Genomic DNA, 16,909 nt, shown 5'->3' with positions numbered 1-16,909 from the left:
TGGAGGCTATGACCCTTTATAAAGTCAACACACGCAAGGTAAACGTGCATATATCAGACATCACGTGTTTGATATGCCCCTGACTTCTCGGACACGCAGCAGGAACGTGCGTGTTCAGACACCCATGACTGGGTTGGGCCGTGCGACCCACTATCTCCTTACCTATTGATTTGACCACACTTATGTGTCAGGTTTAGGAATTAATCATGAAATGTCACAGAGTTGACATGATAGGTAAGAAGGTCACGGGATGACTTTCTTACCAACTCCCAGGTGCCTTCTCCTATAAAAATGGGGACCCTGGGAGTTGATAGGGGTTGGATGATCTCTTGTAAGAAATATCCTGTAATCATATACCCAGAATATAGCAATAATATCGACTAGTGGAGTAGAAGGATTTTAACCTTCGAACCACTTAAAAAACGTGGCTCGAGTAGCCATTTCATTTTCCTAAGATCATATATCTGTTTCGGTTCAACCTTAGCACTAATCCCCTTTCTCTTCTTTTCTTAATTTCCTGTTGGCGAAGAACCGCGTCAACAGTTTGGTGCTTTCATTGAGAGCAAGTCCGATTAGTGCTGTTGCAAACATCCAACTATGGTGACTACTCGGTCCAGGCATGGTAACGAGACAGAACAACATGATGGGCAGGAGGCTCATCATACTACCATCCCTGGTGAACAAGTTCCTGAAACCTAACAGCGGCCAGGAAAGCAGCCGGCGGGCCAAGATGATACTGGTAGTTCGGCGCCCCGGCCGCCTAATCCGAACCCATGTTATTATACTGCGGTGGAGATGGAGAACGCTCAGCTAAGGAGCCAGTTAGCAACAGCTAGTCAGCAAATCCAGGATGTGCTGGCCCGACTACCCCCTTTCACAACCGGCATTAACGTCGGAGAGAGGCAAGGCAAGGCTCCTAAGTCTCGCCGGGGTAACCGGTCCAGGCATAGCCTGTAATATCCAACATTTTCATTATACATTTTTTATATTATAAATCAGAGTTTTAATACATAAAATGGACAAGTTTACAAATTTAAGAAATAGTAATGGAAAAATAGTGTTTAAAATATCATTTTATGTTTTAATGAGATTAAAGAGAGAGAAACTTGAGTAGTCAAGTATTGGACCCAAATGTCATATAATTTTAATTGGGGATTTTTATAAAATTAAGAAAGTTTTGCTAAAGGGCTTATTTGAAAAGAATTTTAGTATTTTGGGTCCAAGTGTAATTAAAAAAAAAAAAAGGCTTCAGCCTTTCTTTTTACCCGAGCCCCTCTCTCTCTCTCTCCTCAGAAACTCTCTCTCTCTCTCTCTCTCTCTCTCTCTCTCTCTCTCTCTCTCTCTCTTTCTCTCTCTCTGCGTGCTACTGTTGCCGACGACGCAGGAGTACTTGCCGGCCACCACTTTTAGCCTCGCGCCGGACCGTTGGATTCAGAGGCCTCCGAACTATCGTCCTACGCGGGAATCTAGAGCTCACTCGCCGATTAAACGCCTCAACCACTCGATTTAAGTTCGGCCACCCCGCGACTTCAAAGTTGCGATTCGGCCACCTCGGGCATCCGTTTGCCGATCCGTCACCACCATCGTGCTCCTCGTGTTGTGGGCTTCAAAACCCAATAACTTGTTCCTACATCTACCATAGTTGGGTGGTGGGTCCACCACGAGCCACCGCGATCCACCATAGACCGACGGTCGAAACTTAGTGTTCGAGGTTCCGAAGTACGTTTTGAGTTTCAGAAAATCACCGTTTGACTTGTTGTGGAACCCGATCATTGTGGTATAATTTCTTTGACATATATTGTGATTTAATTGTGATTGATTAGAGTAATTGTTATTATGTGTATTTATAGTATATAATTATATATTATTGATATATGTAATATTTTCTGTAATTTACTGGCTGTCTGGAATTATATGTATTTTTTATACAGGTTTTGATTTTGGGATTGTCCACTTTATAGCCGTTGTGCTGTCCAATTTTCTAGAAAATATTAGATATTAAATAAAGTATAAAAATACATATTTAATTGATTTTATATTAATATGAAAATTTTTATGATTAAGTAATTTGAATTATTATTGTTATTATTTTGTTAAGTAAATCAAGAATATAGTTTCATATATATATATATATATATGAAAAGTGTGATTTATAGTAAACCTATTATTTAACGATTATTCTTATATATTAATATTTTGTTAATATTTGAATATCAAAATAATATCAGTATTAGTTTCTTACAGTTATTGATATTTGTAAGACCAGTAAATTTTGGATAAAGTATATTTATTATATCATTGGAATTGATATTATGACTAATTAATAATAATATAAATATTTATATTTATATTATTATCATTATATCGATTATTACAACTTTATGTTAAAAATATGATTTCTTTTATAAAATGACTATTTGAATATATACATTCATATATGTATTGTTATTGAAGTATTTTTTTGTTATTAATATTGAAGTAAGTTTATTTATAGACGATAATTATTATTCTTGTTATTATTATCATAAGAGTACATTATCTTATGAGCAAGGTTTAAAGCATGGTTTTATATGAAGAGTTATTTGTATTACGTTGATAATAATTATTATTATCATTCATATAGTTTATGGTATTGTTAATATACACTATCAATAGTGTATATTTACGATTTTGATAGAATTTAATAAATGATGTGCCTTGAATAGGATTTGTATGGATTTGATTGATTGACTCTTGCTGAGCAATTTTAAAATAAGCTAAGGACCTAAGGTAAGTAAATCTCACATTTTGTGCTTAAGTGTAAGATGCAGGACTACATTGATTGTGTACATCTGATGAGTTAAGTATGGTATGATGATGATGCATATGATAAGTATGTGAATAATGGTTATATGAACACCATAAGGGTGTTGTGTGATATGTAATTGATGAATTTCGTGATATGTGAAAGATGTCTTACTTGGTTAAGAATGATATGAATTATGTGCAAGTATGTGTTCTTATGTTGATGGATATGTGGATTACTTTATGTTCATGATTTGTTATATGTTATGATATATGAAGCGTTTAAGTTTTTAGGCTGGAAACCTTAGACCTGAGTCATAGCTCTACGTTAAGGTATAACAACGCCACCAACCCAAAGCTTCATGTATTATGACTAAAGATGTTTTGAGTTATATGAGATGTGATACAATGCCTTGATTGAATACCATCAACATGAATCATGAACATGAACATTGGCATTTCAGCATCAGCATGTATGCATGGCATGTACAGTTATGTGATACATTATTATGTGATATAAGACCATGCATATGAATATGAGAAAAGTTATGAAATGCCTTGAAAAGTCTTATGTAAAATTTAACATTTTAATGACACAAGACTTAAGCAAAGTGATAATAATATGTTTAAAAAGGGTGCCACTGTTTTGATGAAGCAATTAAGTAAGTTCAGCAAAGAAGATGGAGGTCTATAAGACTAATAGTGGCTGCCCACTAGTATGGGCTAGGTCAGAGTTGACCATTCAGACATGCTTGCCATGTTCCCGTCTTTCTCCTCCATATGTGTAATAAGTATGGCAGCTATGGTGACGATGAAATGAGTGTTATGATGAGCCTAGCTGAGATGATGGCTAGCCGGAGGAGAACCCATGGGATTCTATATGATATGTGTAACAATCCCTGCAGGCATTGGCCGAATCAAACAGTGTGCACAAGTGATTTGGGGCCCATAAAAATGTGAAACTAAAAGAAAGAGCATAAAAATAAAGTTTGAAAGTGCATGAGCAATAAATGAAATGCATAAGTATATAAGTCAGCATATTAGTATATGTGCACTACAAACTCACGACATTCATGTGTATGTGTATGCATGAGATTTGCTTACTGAGCGTTAGCTCATTATGTTATTTCCCAACATTTTTCCAGGTGTGGCTTTAGTTGTTGAGCAACTAGTGGAGCACGGACTCAGTAGCAATGCAATAATGGTTTAGAGTTTTCATATGGCTGCCTTAAATTTAAAGTATTCATACGTGTAATAATTTCTTCTAATAAGTTTATATAAAAGTTTTAAATTTTTCTGTATTTCTTCGTATCATTTTATTTAATTCTTTTGGTCAAGTGCCTTACATACTCGTAAACCCTAGAATTACGAGTATGTGGCAGACGTACCCTACCTTATGGACGTTATATAGCCGTTCGGATAGACTTCCAGCAGCCAACTCCACCCCTTCATTACACCATCGGGAGGCAGACTTCAGAGGAAGGCCCAGAGCCGAACAACAACAATACAGCCGTTCAGTCAGAACGTCGACTCCTAGCTCCCAACCATCCTCGAGCGCGCCCAGGAGAGCTCGAGGAAATTCCCGAAGGAGATCCGGGGAGGGCTCACAGCATCAGCCCGTCCCCAACGACCGTCCTGCGCCCCATCCAGGTCGCCAGGCGCGGGAACAGCGGGTTGGCACGGCCGAAAGGCCCCCACCGAATTTAATCTGATCTGACGGAACCAGGATCGCCTCTCCAATCAGACATCCTCCCTTTCCGATCAGATATCCGTCTCCTCCTCAGCCCGTCCGAGATATCCCAGCCTATGGGAGTAATAGGAGAAACCCGCAATCAGCTGAACCTTCCCGGCGTAGAAGGGGCCAAGGGAAAGAGCGGATCATCACCACCGAGGGCGGACTCCAGGCCTGTCTAGTGGGAGCCACGGGACCGACGGTCGCCGAAGTGATCTTTCAGGAGGAGACCTGCGTCAGCGTTTGGGTTCGGCACAAAGTCACCAAACCACCCAGGGAGGCGACCTTCGAGATCGCCTTAACTCTCATAGGGGAGAACCGGCAGGAGGAGATAGCCACGCTCGCTCAAGGGGGGCCCTGTCCGAAGTACGTAACGGAGGGAATGTCTCAAATAACCTATCTCAAGATAGGAGGGGCAATAACCCACCAAATATGTACAATGGGACCGGAGCTGTTGACCAGCCCCGGAATAACCACGGACATCAAGACCAAACCCTCAAGCGCCTGACTCAGATGGAGGAGCTGATGAGGAAACTCCTGTCAGAAAAAGAGAAAGATGAATATGATTCAGGGGACGAAATGGAACTCTTCGCCCCTAGCATAGCAGCAACGGCGTACCCATCTTGTTTTCGTATGCCACACTTGTCAAAATTCAACGGGGACGGAGACCCCTCGGACCATCTGGGGATGTTCAACACCTTAATGATGGCCCACAACATCGGCCCCGAGCTGAGATGTCTAATCTTCCCTTCCACCCTGACTGGGCCTGCCAGGCAGTGGTTCAAGCAAAGTAAAAGACAGTCAATCAGCTCCTGGAAGACTTTCTCAGCAGACTTCAAAAGGGCATTCCGAGCGTCTCAGGCCGCCCGTGTTCAGGCCGACTCCCTGGCTAACGTAAGGCAGCAGCCCGGCGAGACTCTAAAGGCCTACTTGAGCAGATTTGCGAACGTCGCTGCTCATGCCAGAGACGCGGATGATAGCTCCAAGCTCATGGCCATGAGAACTGGAATACTCGTCGGAGGAGATCTCTGGAAGGATATACAAAGGAAGGGAGTCAGCTCGGATAACGAATTCCTTAACAGGGCCCAAGAGTGGATAAACTTGGAGGAAGCCGAAACCGAAGCTGCGGGAACCAGCCAGGTCCCCGAATAGCCCGCTGGAGTAGGGACGGAGGTCGTGGCAGCGACCCAAAACGTCACACAGAACAACCAGCCCGGTGGAGGCAAAAGAAAGGGTAATGGTGAGGGCAGCCAGCACGGCCAAAAGAAGAATAAGTCTGTGGACAAAGTCAAGCCCATCTTCGCGACTTATACGGAGCTCACCCAGTCTATGGAGAATATCTTCCTAGCCAACTCTACTCGCCTTCCCTGGAAGAGGCCCGAGCCGTTGAAGCACCAAAAGGGGAAGAGAGACACCTCCAAGTTTTGCCGCTTTCACAACGATGTTGGCCATAACATCGACGATTGTAGGCATTTAAAGGATGAGATCGAGACTCTCATCCGAGCCGGTCCTTTGGCTCAATATGTGCGAAACAGGGTTCCAGCCGCTCGACCTGCTCCAGAAGTACCGGCTAGTCAGCCCAGGTCTCGGATCGATCAGGACGTCCCCCCTCCCTTAGTTGGAGGAGAGATATCCACCATATCTGGGGGGCCGCATGTGGCTGGTACGAGCAGGGGTGCCCAGAAGAGGTACGTGAACGAACTTAAGGAACACAATAGAGAAGAGTTCGTTCCGGAGCAGCGCCTGCCAAAGCAGCAGCGATTGGAGAAGCAGCCGATCATTTTTACAGAAGATGATGCGGACCGTGTCCAGTTCCCGCACAATGACCCCCTGGTCGTGGCAGTTCAACTCGCCAATCGGAGGGTTAGGAGGGTGTTGATCGACAATGGAAGTTCGGTGAACCTCTTATTCCGATCCACCTTAGAAAAAATGGGTTTGACCGTCGCTGAGCTGAAGGCGACCTCCATGATGCTGTACGGTTTTTCGGGAGAAGGATCCGCAGCAATAGGGACGATCGAGCTGGTGATCACCCTGGGGGAAGGATCTCGGACAGTCTCCAAGCTCCTCGAGTTCGTGGTCATTGACTGCTCTGCTGGGTACAACGCAATTTTAGGACGACCTACACTCATGGCTTTCGAGGCCGTCACGTCCATTCGCCACCTCGCGATGAAGTTCCCCACTTCGACGGGAATCTGCACTATCCATGGCGATCAGCTCGCTGCAAGGGAATGCTACAGCATTTCCATGAAGGGAAAATCTAAACCCGGGCAGCTGGCAATGGCCATTCAAGGTGGAGAGGAATCTTAGGGACCCTCAGTGGAATCTGAGATTGAAAAACCTCAAAGCGCCAAGGGCGAAGATGACGTCTTAAGTGAGGATATTGACCCTCGGATAGGCGAGGACAGATCCGAGATCCAAGCAATTGAGGAGCTCGAGGTGGTGAACATTGATCCGCAGAATCCATCACGTACGGTCAGGCTCGGGAAAACCCTCTGTAGCAAGAGGAAGGCGGAGCTGACCAAGTTTCTGCGGGACAGCCTGGACGTGTTTGCTTGGTCCCATGAAGACATGGTGGGGATTATCCCTAGTGTCATCATGCATACGCTTCATCTAGATAAAAGCGTTCCCACCAAGTCCCAGAAGCAAAGGCGTTTAGGAACGTCTCGAGCTGAAGCCCTAGAGGAAGAGGTGGCCCGGCTCAAAAAATGCAGCTTTATCCGTGAAGCCAAGTTTCCAATATGGGTTGCCAACCCCGTGCTGGTGCCAAAGCCTAATGGGAAATGGCGGACCTGCATCGACTTCTCCGACCTGAATAAAGCTTGCCCTAAGAATTGCTTTCCATTGCCCAGGATCGATCAGTTGGTAGATGCCACGGCAGGGCACGAGCTCATGTCCTTTATGGACGCGTACTCAGGCTATAATCAGATTGTGATGAATCCGGCAAACCAGGAACACACTAGCTTCATGACCCCGAAAAACTTCTACTGTTACAAGGTCATGCCTTTTGGTCTGAAGAACGCCGGAGCTACCTACCAAAGACTGGTAAATAGAATGTTCGCAAATCAGATCGGAAAAAACATGGAAGTGTACGTTGATGACATGCTAGTCAAGTCAAAGACTGCAGATAACCATGTTTCCGACCTGAAAGAATGTTTTAAGATATTACGGGAATATGGTATGAGGCTCAATCCACAGAAATGCACTTTTGGGGTCGCGTTGAGGAAATTCCTGGGGTTCATAGTCAATACCCGAGGAATCGAGGCAAACCTCGACAAGATCAGATCACTGCTTCAACTTCCTTCGCCCAGGTCGCGAAAAGATGTCCAAGGTCTGACCGGAAGGGGAGCAGCCCTCAACCGGTTTATTTCAAAGTCCACCGATAAGTGTTTTCCCTTCTACAACCTGCTCCGAGGAAACAAGAAGTTTGAATGGACAGTAGAATGCGAAAGCGCGTTCCTCGACCTGAAGGCACATCTTGCCGAGCTGCCCGTACTGTCCAAGCCCAAAGCAGGAGAGCCTCTTTTTCTCTACATGGCAGTCACCGAGGACGCAACAAGTGCCGTTCTGGTACGAGAAGAGGACCAGGTTCAGAAGCCAGTCTACTACATTAGCAAAAGACTTCTCGGAGCTGAGTCCCGATACCCATTGATGGAGAAATTTTCGTTCTGCCTCATCACGGCCTCTCGAAAGCTCAGGCCATACTTCCAGTCCCACTCGATTCACGTCATGACCGATCAACCTTTAAGGCAGGTTTTGCAAAAACCTGAAGCATCGGGACGTTTGTTAAAGTGGGCCATCGAGCTTAGTCAGTTCGAGATTCTATACACTCCGCGAACTGCTATAAAAAGTCAGGCCCTGGCCGATTTTATGGCAGAATGCGCAGGATTCCAGGAGAATCCCGCAGAGAACTCACCCCAAATCAGCTCGCCTCTGGCTTCGTGGAGGATCTTTGTAGATGGTTCATCCAACGAGAACGGCTTCGGAGCTAGAATCATCTTGATATCCCCCGAGGGACATAGATTCCACTCGGCACTGAGATTCGGGTTCAAGGCCTCCAACAATGAGGCCGAATACGAAGCATTACTGGCTGGGCTGAGGATAGCCCGGGAATTGAAGGCGGGCTCCATACAGTGCTTCAGTGACTCCCAGCTCGTGGTAAACCAGGTTCTGGGCGAATATCAAGCACGGGGACCCAAGATGGCCGCTTACCTGGCAAAGGTAAAGGCTGAGCTGTCTGCATTTGAGCGAGGCTCGATCGAACAGATACCTCGAGAGCAGAATGCTAACGCAGATGCTCTTGCCAAGCTCGCCACCTCCGGAGAGACGGAGACCTTGGGGTTGGTACCAATAGAATTCTTGGAGAAACCAAGTATAGAAGGAGACAGGACAGAGGACGGGATAATCGATGCCAGGACAACCTGGATGACGCCCATCCTTGAATATCTCGTCGAGGGCAAGCTGCCTGAAGGACGTAACGACGCACGGCGAGTCCTGTATCAAGCTCCGAGATATACGATAGTCGATGGTGTGTTGTACCGACGCGGGCACTCCCTACCCCTCCTCCGGTGTGTTCTTCCAGATGAGGCAAAGGCCATCCTGCAAGAGGTGCACGAGGGTTTTTGCGGAGACCACGTTGGGGGGCAAAGCCTGGCCTTAAGAGTCCTTAGGCAGGGATATTATTGGCCAACTCTGTCCAAGGACTCGATCTCATACGTGATGAAATGCGACAAGTGCCAGCGGTTCTCTGCAGTTGCCCGAGCTCCTCCGGTCGAGCTGAAGATGATCTCATCCCAATGGCCGTTCGCAGTTTGGGGAATCGATTTGGTGGGCGCCCTCCCTACTGGAAAAGGCGGGGTCCGTTACGCCGTGGTAGCCATCGACTATTTCACGAAGTGGGCTGAGGCAGAACCTCTGGCAATGATAACGTCCAAAAAGGTGCTTGACTTCGTGGTTAAAAGCATTATCTGTCGATTCGGCCTGCCCAAGAAAATTGTCTCCGATAATGGTACTCAGTTCGACAGCGACCTGTTCACCGAGTTCTGTGAAAGATACGAAATTGTCAAAAGTTTCTCCTCCGTGGCGTATCCTCAGGCGAATGGCCAGGTCGAAGCTGTCAACAAGACTCTAAAGGCAAGCCTCAAGAAGAGATTAGACGAGGCAAAGGGAGTCTGGACAGAACAGCTCCCCCAGGTCTTATGGGCATACCGGACCTCGCATCGGACTCCTATGGGTCATACTCCTTTTTCCCTAACCTTTGGGAGTGAGGCAGTCCTCCCCGTGGAGGTTAAAGTGCTTTCGCATAGGGTCCAGTCTTACGACCAGGACCGCAACCACGAGCTCCTGTGTAATTCCCTTGACCTGGTTGACGAAAGGCGAGAAGATTCGCAACTCCAGCTCGCCCATTATCAGCAGAAAATCACTCGCTACTTCAACACCAAAGTCAAAAAGCGCCTTTAGCATTGGTGACTTGGTCCTAAGGAGAGTTTTCCTGGCCGGGAAAGATCCCAAAGATGGAGTCATGGGACCAAACTGGGAAGGACCGTACCAGGTCATCGAAATCATCAAGGAAGGAACTTATAAGTTAGCTCGGCTTGATGGAGGGGTAGTCCCGCGGACTTGGAACGCCGTCCATTTAAAGAAATATTATCAATGATTCACTTGTAAGGCCTGGAAGGCCATGTTTTGTGTATGAATGAGAATCAACTTTTTGTACGTATTTGCAAGTGTAATCTAAAGTAACCACGAAAGACCCTTTCCTAGTTACTTGGGGGGGCATATGGTACCTGGATATAACCAGGTCTCCTTAATGACTTAGAAGTTGGTTCATATCAATTGACCGCTGTTTTTCTTAAAAAACGCGAGATATTGACAAGGATTAACGATAACTAAGTCCTATAATGGATATAACCAAGTCATAAAACTTAGAAGTTGATTTAAATCTATTGCTCATTGTTCTTCTTAAAGAGCTCGAGATATGGATAAAAGTTAACGCAAACTAAGTTTTCAAATTAAGTTCTTGGTTTTAACCGGGTCATAAAACTTAGAAGTTGATTTAAATCTATTGCTCGTTGTTCTTCTTAAAGAGCTCGAGATATGGATAAAAGTTAACGCGAACTAAGTTTTCAAATTAAGTTCTTGGTTTTAACCGGGTCATAAAACTTAGAAGTTGATTTAAATCTATTGCTCGTTGTTCTTCTTAAAGAGCTCGAGATATAGATAAAAGTTAACGCGAACTAAGTTTTCAAATTAAGTTCCTGGTTTTAACCGGATCATAAAACTTAGAAGTTGATTTAAATCTATTGATCGTTGTTCTTCCTAAAGAGCTCGAGATATGGATGACAGTTAATGCGAACTAAGTTTCAAAAAAAATTTGTAACCAAAGTGCGCAAAGGCAAGAAGATCAATTAAAAGCTTAAAACCAAATTGTCTCGAGGTGGAAGCACCTCATGCAAAGGTTACACAAAAATCATAAAAAATAGTGAAGGGCACAAGAGAGGAAAAGGCGACCTAAGCATGTGGAAAAAAAAATTGTTATTTACACGAGCTGACCACGCGGTTCAATGAACACGCGCCTGTGCTCCCAACATATCCCTGATTACTCGGAATTCGTGTGTCAGGAGGGTCAGGTTAAAATTTTTCCTTGGAGGGAAAGTTCTAATAGGCATGAAAGGGCAAAACCGCCTGTGAAGCGTATCCCCTAAGCTACCCGGTTTTGCCCCCAAAATATGTCAAGATTCCTACCCAGAAACTGTCCCTAGAAAAGGCATCCTGCAAACCATACTCTTGAGTGATTTCCTACGGCAAAAATACCCTAACCTAAAAGGCTTTCACCCTTCATTCCCACAAAAACCAGTAAATCCATGCATGTGACTATAGTAAATATTTACCTAAGCTACAGTGAAAAATATTTTCAAAACACGCATGGTCAGGGAACTTACAGGATATTTGATTGGAGGGTGGATGAAGGTGTCGCCTAGGTGGGGGCTTCGCCGGAATACTTGTCCAAAGCTTTGGAGGAGTCCTCATGCCTGAGCTTCTTGGATGCTGAAAATGGCGGTCACAAAGAAGAGGGTTTCCTTTTTTTGTCTTTCTTCTGAGATGAGGAGAGAAGAAGAAGAGAGTTTCTGAGAAATTTCGAGTAAAAGGGTGGCCCATGCATAGGGTGGCCACCCCTTTTATATATACGCGAAAGGTCACGTTAGAAGGGCCGTTGGATGGCCCTGATGTGGGATCCAAGGCCCTCCACTCGAAATATGAAACGACGGCTGGGCGTAGGCTAGGCCATTAAATGCGGTTCTCGGAAGATGTACCGTCGCCAACCACGATGTTCCACGTATTAGATGCCTGCGTAAAGAGTGGAAGGTGAAGAGTTCGTGGGGAAGCCTAAAAGCCCCTACTGTGGCCTTATCCGACGTCGTGTGCCACGAGCAGGTGCTTGGGGGGCAGATGTACGCCCTGATTTTCCCACGGGCTGATTAGCAAGCTGAGCTGCGGCCTAATCATGATTATCTCGTGTTTCCCCCCAAGACCGGAGCTTCCGTCATAAGGTCATACCTCCTTAGCTCGAGGCAACCCAAGGGTTCGCCAAGAGTGTCTAAAACTTGAGCTTGGACTCTGAAGGCCGAAGGTCGAGTTAAGTATCCAGCTCGTGGTACGGGCAGAGTATGGAGGCTATGACCCTTTATAAAGTCAACACACGCAAGGTAAACGTGCATATATCAGACATCACGTGTTTGATATGCCCCTGACTTCTCGGACATGCAGCAGGAACGTGCGTGTTCAGACACCCACGACTGGGTTGGGCCGTGCGGCCCACTATCTCCTTACCTATTGATTTGACCACACTTATGTGTCAGATTTAGGAATTAATCATGAAATGTCACAAAGTTGACATGATAGGTAAGAAGGTCACGGGATGACCTTCTTACCAACTCCCAGGTGCATTTTCCTATAAAAATGGGGACCCTGGGAGTTGATAGGGATTGGATGATCTCTTGTAAGAAATATCCTGTAATCATATACCCAGAATATAGCAATAATATCGACTAGTGGAGTAGAATGATTTTAACCTTCGAACCACTTAAAAAACGTGTCTCGAGTAGCCATTTCATTTTCCTAAGATCATATATCTGTTTCGGTTCAACCTTAGCACTAATCCCCTTTCTCTTCTTTTCTTAATTTCCTGTTGGCGAAGAACCGCGTCAACATAACAGAAAATAGTTTTTGTAATTTAAAAAAAAAACAACAGGTGTTTAGTTAATGTTTTATAAAAATAATTTTTTAGTTTTATTTTTATAAAAAAAGTCTTAAATAAAAAATTAATAAATATATTTACAAAGAGAAAAATCTTTTAAAAGTTTGTAATAAATAATGAGATAAAATAATGTGAAAGAAAAAGTGATGGAAAATAAAGAGAGAGAAAGTAAGGAGAGAAATTTTGAGAAAGAAAAATTGAGAAGAGAGAAATTGATGCAAGAAAAAAAAATGGGAGAGAGAAAATGACAAGATAGAAAAAAAGAGGAGAGAGAAAATGAGAATATAAGAAATTATGAGAGAGAAAATAATAAGATAATAACGGATAAAAGAGAAAATAAGGAGATAAAAAGTGATGAGAGACAAAGTGATGTTAAAAAAAGTGATAAGAGAAAAAATGATGAGATATATTAATGAAAGAGAAAGTGATGTGAGATAATAATAATAATTAAAAAGATTATGTGAGAAAAAAATTAAAAAAAAAAAAAAAGAGCAACTAAAAATATTATTTTTTTGTTATCAAAATTTTGTTTTTAAAAATTGTTTTATGGAAACAATGACAAACACCATACTTGTTTGCACAAAATAATTTTTAGGTTTTAAAAATAAAAAATAATTTTTTAGTTAAAGAGTCAAACAACTAAGAATGATTCTAATTATTCCATATTAAATTCTCATTTATTTTTATATTAATTTAGTATGATTCTAATTATAGTGTAGTAAACATGATATTATTCTATCAACTCACTTATCTAAAATAATAATGCATGACACGTGTCCCCATTAACTTTTTAATTATAATTTGTAATCAATCTAAAAGTCCACAATTAACTAATTAAAAATTATTAATAAAAGTAAAATTTTAGATAATTAATTTTATGTGGTGTTGTTGCCTTATTTACAATTCAAGTTCCAAACAAGTGAGTCCCTTTCCAAAAAAAAAAACAAACAAACAAGCGAGTATGAGAATAAGAATAGAGAGAATGAGATCCTTATTTAAAGTCAAGGAAAAGCATGTGACCTGCACGTGATTGTTTGTCCCTGCAAAATATTTCACCGGAGAACACATCTCTTCCTCGCCGGAAACCCTAACCCTAACCCTAACAAAATTCCCCTCCCTCCAATCCCTAACGTAGCTCTCAATTTTGCTGGCTTCTACGCTGGACCCAAATGTCTTTCATGGAGGAGTTTCAAGCCAGTATGCTCCTCTTTCTTTTCATTTTCTTGGAACCCTAATTCCCATTTTCAAGAAAGTAACTGTATTTTTCATTTGGGGTTAATTTATTCGGAAATTAAACTCGCAGTACGACCATTTATGTACATATAGTCACTTTCTTTGATGCAAGAAGATGAATTTATTTTCCATTTGGGTTAATTTAACGGGGAATTGCATTCATATTACTGCAACTTACACATATTTTCACTTTGATGGTATAAAGATAGCATTTTTTTTTTCTGTTTTCTTTCTGGTAACTTCTGAGTTTTTCTATGAGTCTATGAAACATACTAATTATACTCTGTATATGTCAAATTGTTTGCTGACTTTATCATTTTTGTTATTCTTTTTTTTTTTTTTTGCTTTAGCTTAGTAAATTGGGAGAAAATAAGGACTGAGTTAGAGCAGTCAGTAATAATTGTTGATTAATTTTGCTTGTTATTTAATGTAATTGCTCTGATGAACCTTATGTGTTGATATTAAACATTCTTATTCTTTTTGTTTGTGCTTTTATGCAGACTTGGAGGCACTGCCTAATATTTTACAAAAGAAGTATGCGTTACTACGGGATCTAGATAAAAGTTTACAAGGTATGCCTTGAATATCACCATTAAGTGTTGTAATGAGTAGGGAAACTTAGACAAAATTTGTCTAAGTTCAAGATACTTTTTTGAGTCACATGTATTGACATAAAGGAGTGATTCATTTGAACTTTGAACAAAACTAGTATACCATGAAAGAGAAAGTGATCTTTTATTTGATTGAGAGTGTATGCATCACCAAATATAATCATCATTAGCTTCGCATATGTGAGAAATTAGAATCTGGATTTTACTGTAATATATTTACAACAACATTTTGATATTTGATTCTATTTATTATGTGAAGTTGACAGATTTGTTAGTTTTGAGCATATGTATTCTCAGATTGTTCTCTTTTGCTTTGGCCAATAAAACTTACTTCTTATGTTGTTGAGCAGATATCCAAAGACAAAATGAGCAACGCTGTGAACAAGAGATAGATAGTTTTAAACGAGGGGTTAGGTCGGGAAATATTACGCCCGATACTTCAGTTGCTAGATTCTCGGATGAGACACTTGATGAGCAAAAGCACAGCATCAGGATTGCAGATGAGAAAGTGGCCTTGGCTGAGCAGGCTTATGAATTGGTACGAAATTTCCATCCTTAAATCTGTAGTGGTTTATTTATTCGTATGGCTCTTTCCTCTTGAGTGAGATCCCAGGAAGCAATGCCCTTTTAGACTATATTACAGCACAGTTGTAGGAACATATCTGTTTACAGATGTTTTTAGGCAAGTAGTACTTTTTAAAACATCTGAAGGGTGGTTTCCAGTATGTATCACTCGAATCTTGAAGATATATGCTGATTGGTTTTCATTTCAAAAAACAATAATTTTTAAATATTACTTTGAAATTTTATGATTTGAAAATGTTTGGAAACTAATGTTATTTGTTTTCAAAATTTTCATTGGTTGGTTGTTTTGTATATAAAATAGAGAGAACATAGAGAAAACAACAAAATATTATTCTCAACCTCTACGAAGGATTGAGCGAGTGTTTTCAACAAAATGAGTTTTAACATTTTCCAAAATATATAACCAATTAAGTTTTTTAGTGGGTCCCGCCTGTTTAATGAATTTGGATTTCAAGTTACTGTGTTGATGTTTGCTTCAACTTTATGCATATAATCTTCTAAACATAGATGATAATTCTTATCACAAGGAATGGAAGAAACTCTGGAATCTTATTTATATTATTGGTGTTTTTCTTTACCTTTTCTGACTCTGCCTATGCATAACTGTGCTTCAGGTTGATACTCACATACGGCAGCTGGATCAGATTTTGAAAAAACTTGATGAAGATATTCGACGTGGTATTTAATTTGTTTTTTCTTGAAATTCTTTTAAGCTTGGCAATACATCCAATTGATCAAATTAATTTATGCTAAGTTCTCCTATTTATTTGTGGATACTTGAGTATCTACCTTCATTGTCTAATATATATGTACTTTTTTTATTGAAATGGATATGACAGAAAAAGAAAGTGCTCTTGCTAGTGGCTCCCCTGCTGCAAGTTTGGATGGTGGCAGAAAATCTGGAAAGGGTGGTGAAGGTGGTAGAGGAGGTCGCAAAAAGTATAGATCTTTTCTCGATCATAGATTTTCTTTTTCTTTTTCTTTTTCACTTCCCAGATTTTAGATTTAGACTGTTATTCTTTTTAATGTTTATCTCATGGAGTGGAAAAATTACTCTAAATATATGCATTAGAAGGAATTAGGTTTGCCAAATTCTTGATAAGTTTAAATTTTAAGAGCCTGATTAGAATTTTTTTCTCTGCAGAACACGCCAGTCAACCACAGCTGCATCAACAGAGGCAGCTACAGCACTGTCAAATCTTACTGGTATGGATCTAGATATACCGGTGGATCCAAATGAACCGACGTACTGTTCGTGTAAACAAGTTAGCTATGGGGAGATGGTTGCATGTGATAACCCAAGTGTATGCAATGCTTCCTATTGCCATGTAATTTATTTTATATTTGTATGTGCAATTCACCATCTGACAAAACATTGTTCCACTTGACAGTGCAGTATAGAATGGTTCCATTTTGGCTGTGTTGGTTTGAAAGAACAACCGAAAGGAAAATGGTATTGTCCGGACTGCTCTACATTGAAAAGCCGTCGAAAAGGCAGATAAATGCCTGCTAAATTGTTCGGACTGTGCTAAATTGCAGTTTACCATCAATAAGATAAGTTGGCCTTTTGCTTTTTCTTTGCCCTGTTCTTTTCTTTGTTAGGCAATCTTGTGTAAATACTATGCTCTTATGCTTTGTGTGAGCAAATTGTATAAGATGTACCATTTGGTCTGATAGAAATAGTAAAAGAAGGTTCAGATATTGGATGAA

General features: G+C 41.6%; 1 protein-coding gene across 1 annotated transcript; it reads left to right on the top strand.

Moving 5' to 3' along the window:
- The first annotated feature begins 13,703 nt into the window (after nucleotides 1-13,703).
- LOC133819729 (PHD finger protein ING1) lies at nucleotides 13,704-16,909 on the top strand. The gene is made up of 7 exons (XM_062253042.1): nucleotides 13,704-13,967; nucleotides 14,504-14,575; nucleotides 14,965-15,152; nucleotides 15,814-15,877; nucleotides 16,039-16,138; nucleotides 16,344-16,503; nucleotides 16,591-16,909. The coding sequence occupies exons 1-7, from the start codon at nucleotides 13,940-13,942 to the stop codon at nucleotides 16,699-16,701; spliced, it is 723 nt and encodes a 240-aa protein (XP_062109026.1). The 5' UTR covers nucleotides 13,704-13,939; the 3' UTR covers nucleotides 16,702-16,909.

This window comes from Humulus lupulus, chromosome 2, assembly GCF_963169125.1.
Source record: "Humulus lupulus chromosome 2, drHumLupu1.1, whole genome shotgun sequence".
Lineage (NCBI taxonomy): Eukaryota > Viridiplantae > Streptophyta > Magnoliopsida > Rosales > Cannabaceae > Humulus > Humulus lupulus.
This window is presented reverse-complemented; position numbering and strand designations above follow the sequence as displayed.

Excerpts from the sequence above, each read along its gene's own strand:
- LOC133819729 (XM_062253042.1), top strand. The coding sequence starts at position 13,940 with ATGTCTTTCATGGAGGAGTTTCAAGCCA. Across the intron at positions 14,576-14,964 it reads TCTAGATAAAAGTTTACAAG|ATATCCAAAGACAAAATGAG; the intron begins GTATGCCTTGAA and ends GTTGTTGAGCAG. Across the intron at positions 16,139-16,343 it reads GGTAGAGGAGGTCGCAAAAA|AACACGCCAGTCAACCACAG; the intron begins GTATAGATCTTT and ends TTTTCTCTGCAG.